Source organism: Eptatretus burgeri, chromosome 9, assembly GCF_056783735.1.
Source record: "Eptatretus burgeri isolate ZD-2024b chromosome 9, Ebu_testis_v1, whole genome shotgun sequence".
NCBI classification, from domain to species: domain Eukaryota; kingdom Metazoa; phylum Chordata; class Myxini; order Myxiniformes; family Myxinidae; genus Eptatretus; species Eptatretus burgeri.
Genome location: NC_140969.1, coordinates 61,712,891 through 61,718,890, shown reverse-complemented (window position 1 = coordinate 61,718,890; position 6,000 = coordinate 61,712,891). Strand labels below are relative to the sequence as shown.

The 6,000-nt window shown below is 45.2% G+C and overlaps 1 protein-coding gene across 2 annotated transcripts in view; it reads left to right on the top strand.

The window, feature by feature from the left end:
* LOC147020197 (laminin subunit beta-2-like) overlaps positions 1-6,000 on the top strand; it is a 256,934-nt gene that overhangs the window by 114,428 nt on the left and 136,506 nt on the right. For both annotated transcript variants that reach the window (XM_085895329.1, XM_085895331.1), the window contains one exon: positions 1,059-1,202. In XM_085895329.1, coding sequence (XP_085751455.1) covers positions 1,059-1,202 — 144 coding nt within the window. The remainder of the gene's footprint in view (positions 1-1,058; positions 1,203-6,000) is intronic.

The following is a 6,000-nucleotide window of genomic DNA, read 5'->3' as shown; positions in this document are numbered from 1 at the left end:
GTTCACAAATAATTAAGTCACATGGTAAGGCAACCATATTGGATTGTACGAAAATCTTGAATTTTTTTTTCCTCTGAACCGCTTCATCAATCGACACGAAACGTCATATTTATGATGTAGTTGTCATGGGGAATACATGTTTTAAATTCCAACCTGATCAGATGCATGGTCTGGCAGTAAAAATTGTTTAATATTTTGAATCTGGGTTCAGGGATTTAAATCAAACTTGGTACAAGTATGTATAATGATGTAATAATGTGGGCAGAGGCATATCTGACGTCATGATGTTGAAGAGTTCCCTTGTAGTTTTAGATAATTCGACCATATGAACCAATTATCCAAGAAAAGTTGTACTTCAAAATATTTCCATCGATTTGCTTTGATCTTTTTCTTATTATTTTCAGCCTTTGTTCAAACCCTACTTTTATTTAGATCATCAATTTTTTTCAGGCCTTTCACAATCCTGACAGTTTCACGACCATAGATTCAATCCGGCACACAGACAAACATATATTGAGAGGAGTGAAAACATAACCTCCTTCCACCTTCGGTGGTGGAGGTAATAACGCCACTCGAGCAGATCAAGTGTCCTCAGCGGAGCTTGGCTTATTCCCTGGCCCTTCCACCTCACCTTTGAGGTTGAATTTTGGCGGGAATCGTACCAATTGCATTTAATTATTTATATTCCGTATTCAGAATGGAAATGATTATTATACAAAGGGTCCACAGTAGCCACGCAGGTACACTGAGTGTAAGGAGTCATCGCCCGATCCTGTACGACCACAAACAAGGAAATGAATCCACATACCTCATCATTGCAGTGGTGCATTCCCAGGTTAATTTTTTGCTATAGCTTTAAATATCAATCTTCTTGATGGAACCACACAGCCCGTTCTTGATCGGGTAAACCAGCTTGTTGAAAAACACAAGTTGTGCCAAAGAAGGTTAGGTCAAAAATAGAAATCAGGTTTTGCAGGTTGACCTGCAATTGCTGATGTTGGAGATATTTACTGTTGATGATTATGTTGATGAAACAAGTGTTTACTATTTGTTTTCAGCTTGCTACTGTCATCCAGAGGGTTCAATGGAACAAACGTGCAAGTCTGATGGAGGACAGTGCCCATGCCGGCCACATGTTATTGGGCGCCGTTGTGATCAATGTGCTGCTGGGAGCTACAATCTGGGCCCAAGTGGATGTACTGGTGATTCATAAAAGCACATATACAGAGATGCACAAACTTGATGAAAAAATTCTGGGAATTTTTTTTTGCCAAGCATAAAGAAAGTTTCGAATATGTTTGAATATTGTAGAAAAATGTTGGTTTGTTTGGACAATTGAGAGTATAGCATTCGTGTTTGAATGTCCCATTATATCAATTATTTAACTTGCACTTTTCCTTCTGCTTAAAACTTATCAATTAAGATAAAAACAGAGGGGAGCAAAATACAAAGCAAGTCTCTAAACAATTACAACAAACCATCAGGTTCACCAATATGCTGATGAAAATGTATGGATAAAGTCGAACAGTAAACGCAAGACGACTTTAGGTAGAGTGTGAACACAGCAAACACATAGGGATGCAGGGACAAATAGCCGAGAGCTGAATATATAACAGCTGGGAAAATGGACATGGCCAAAACAGTTGAGAAGTTGGCAGACAAATTCCATGAGACAAAATGCTTTCCATCAATAATTCTGGTGTTCATGTCAGACAATGGATTTGGTTGCTTGATATCCCCTGGTGCTGCAGAAATATGAACAAAAGCAAGGGAATATGGCATATCACATAAAGAATACCTGACGGCTGAAAAAAATGGAAATGTTGCATTAACTCCACAATATGTATGGGAATCTGGCACAGGGAATCACCATGCATTGGAAAATACAAAAGAAAAGCAAGTGATCTAGCATAGGTCAATGCTTTGCAAAGGCTTCCTTCTGTCAGAAAACAATGTAGCGCACTTAAACACAGTACTATACCAAAATTTCAGCGAAAATGTGAACAACCAGACCCGGTAGCGTAAAGGTTAGAGCATCCGCTCTGAGTCTGGGAGGTCGATAGTTTGAACCTGACCCCAGCCAAGTCTACCAAAGACTTTAAAAATGGTATATGCTGCTTCTTTGCTTGATGCTCAGCTTTTAAAATGTATAGAGCATGAACACGCCGAACCACAACAAAGGTCCATTTACTCGAATGTGGCCCCAACTTTATAACACAAGCGATGCTACTGTTGTTGACTTCATTGCTGCTCTCGAGCCCATAGCTTACAACATACCCACCCAACAAGGAGACAAAGAACGACTATGGGCACAGCTCACCACAACACTTGGCAACCCGAAATGTAAGCTGTTCGTAACAACTGATGGGTCGAAGGTGCTGCGAAGTCGCCGCTCGGACAAATCCATCGTCATAGTCCCCGCCGCCGAAGGCCGTGCCATGGTTGTGATGAACTGCAGCGACTATAACCACAAAGCCAAGGCTTTATTTGATGGCAACAACACCTATCATACAAAGTCTTTGGACCCTACAAAGATCATTAACAAGCAGGTATCCACCTCTTTACAGAAACTCTGAGATGTAAATCTCCTCACAAAACAGGAATGGGACATGATGAGACCAACTGACTCAGTCATACCATGCTTATACAGGTTACCGGAGATCCACAAGGTTGATGTGTCACTACGACCCATCATGGCCCTCCGAGGAGCACCCACCTACAATCTTGATAAGTGTCTGTTATATCGACTTAAATGCTTAACAATCCATTCACCACAGAATGAAAAGAACGCCAAAGACTTTATTCACCGGATCAGGAATGTCCACCTCGAGAGTGACCAAACTATGGTCTCATTCGATATCGTTTCATTATTCACATCCATACCCGTCAAATTGGTGACACAGACCTGAGAGCAGCACATCAACAACGACCAAGAGCTAGCCAGCAACAGCCGCCTCAGCTCTGGTCATCTCATGTCACTCGTTCAACTTTGCTTAAAATCAATGTATTTTGTATTTGATAGCACCATATGTATACCATCAACATGAAGGAACCCCAATGGGCTCACCCATCTCAGGTCTCAACACTGAACTAGTGATGCAACGCTTTGAAGAACTTACAGTACACTGTGAACTTTCTCCAAGGTTGTGACTGTGCTACGTTGATGACACATTCGTGATCATAAATAAGGCAGATGTTGACCTTTTCCTTCTAAAGATCAAATCAACATGGCCACCAATACAGTTCACGTGTGAGGCAGAACAAGCTGGATCTCTGCCATTTCTGGACGTCCATCTCTCCAGGATCAGAGACGGCAAGTTACACTCATGGGTGTACCGTAAACCCACCCACATGGACAAAGTTTTGGACTACCGAAGTGGCCATCCCACCTCTCACAAAATAAGTTGTGTTCACAGCTAAGTTGGACGTGCAAAAACACAGTGCAGTGACCGTGAACAATGCCGGATGGAAATACAGGACATCACTCAATTACTGCAAGAAAACAACCACAACCCGAATTCATTCATGAAATCCTGTTTTCGGAAACCCAACCACAACAGCAACAGTCCGACCACACCAACACACACGGTAACACTTCCTTACATTTAACATGCTTCTGAAACCACAAGCCGCATAAAACGTCAGTACAATGTCAACAACACCCACAAACCACAATCATCCTGACAAGCACAGCTGCCAAAGCTGAAGGGCCACGTGAACAAATTTGATAGAAATGACGTCATCTATAGCATCTGTCAGACAATGACCACTCTCTCCGGACGACGGGGCGCACACCACTCTCTCTGGACGACGGGGTGCTCACCACTCTCTCCGGACGACGGGGCGTGCACCACGCTCTCCGGACGATGGCGGGGCGCGCACCACTCTCTCCGGACGACGGGGCGCGCACCACTCTCTCCGGATGACAGGGCGTGTACCACTCGTTCCAGACAGGACGCGCACCACTGGCTCCGGACAACGGGGCGTGCACCTGTCATCCGGATGACGGGGAGCGCACCACTTGCTCCAAACGACGGGGTGCGCACCACTCGCTATGGACAATGGGGCGTCCACCACTCGCTCGGGACGACGGGGCGCGTACCACTAGCTCTGGACAATGGGGTGTCCAACACTTGCTCCGGAAGACGAGGCATGCACCACTCGTTCCGGATGACGGGGCGCGCACCACTCGCTCCGGACGACGGGGCGCACACCACTCTCTCTGGACGACGGGGTGCTCACCACTCTCTCTGGACGACGGGGCGTGCACCACGCTCTACGGACGATGGCGGGGCGCGCACCACTCTCTCCGGACGACGGGGCGCGCACCACTCTCTCCGGATGACAGGGCGTGTACCACTCGTTCCAGACAGGACGCGCACCACTGGCTCCGGACAACGGGGCGTGCACCTGTCATCCGGATGACGGGGAGTGCACCACTCGCTCCAAACGACGGGGTGCGCACCACTCGCTATGGACAATGGGGCGTCCACCACTCGCTCGGGACAACGGGGCGCGTACCACTAGCTCTGGACAATGGGGTGTCCAACACTTGCTCCGGAAGACGAGGCATGCACCACTCGTTCCGGATGACGGGGCGCGCACCACTCGCTCCGGATGACGGGGTGCTCACCACTCGCTCTCACGATGGGGCGCGCACCACTCTCTCCGGATGACGGGGCGCGCACCACTAGCTCTGCACAATGGGGTGTCAAACACTCGCTCCGGATGACGAGGCACGCACCACTCGTTCCGGACGACGGGGCGCGCACCACTCGCTCTGGACAACGAAGCACGCACCACACATTCCGGATGCCGTGGCATGGCACCACTGTCAACAATGGGCACCTGGCAAGGGGCTTAAGCACTCCAATTAAATGTTTGATAAGGAATGGTTGGTCAGGCTGTCGTTGTATCCCTTGAAGGATCCCTTTAACTCTCAAGCCGGTCTTCACCACACACGCAGCAGTTAATGAAATTAAGTGAATTAATTAAATAAAATGACTTCATCTAATAAAGTTTCAGCTTATATTGCTGTGGCATGGCTGGAAAAAAAAATAGGTAACCCTCCCCAGGGTAGAACAAAGCACAACCATATTTTTTTGGTTTATTAGGATGTCTGAAGTAGGAAATGGATGGATGTGAAAAAAATATATTGGGGATAGCATGTATTTTTGGTGGAATTTGTAATTATAGTGCCTGAAATTTTTGTGCATTTTGGAAAATCATAAAAATCATAAAATGACTGTTACATCGTCAATTATATTTATCAACCAATTTTCATAATTAAAATGTCATTTTGTACAGAATCAAGAGGAGGTACAGAATCAAGTACAGATCATTTTATTCAGATCATCTCAGTAGCGAAATCTGAATCATTAAGTTTTCAAAACTGAAAAAATGTGATTTTACGAACTAATTTTATTCCAAAATGCTATCTTACATTTTGTTGGATACTAATATGTTTGCCTTAACACTGAAACTAGCAAATATATTTAACAAAACATTCTGCATAAAATGGTCCTGAATATTAAATTCACAAAGAGATTTAATCAAAATCATCACTGTCCAAGTCACTCTCATCTGCAGCAACAGGGGCTTCACGTTTGTTGTCACATTCCATACCGAGACATGAACAGAAGTCAGTGCAAGGCAATCCTAATGCCAAACAGTGGCACTTCTGTGAAGTCTTGCATTCAGCATCCATACAGTACATGTGAATTAGGTCTCGGACTTCAATGGGTGCAGCCTCTTTCACATAGTAAACAGGTTGCATGGAAGATGTGTCCTCATCCCATTTCCAGCCATTACCAATTGGGCTCAACTGTTGTGGTTTCGAAACTTCACATTGCATCCATATAGTTAACTGGTACTTGGCATGCAACACATGTTGAAGGAAAGCATCCTCAGTTGGAGGAAATGCTGATGCAGGTTTGTCACTCTTGCAAGCAAATTCATACCGTAACTCATCGAAGGTTGTACATAAGTTGCGATTGGATT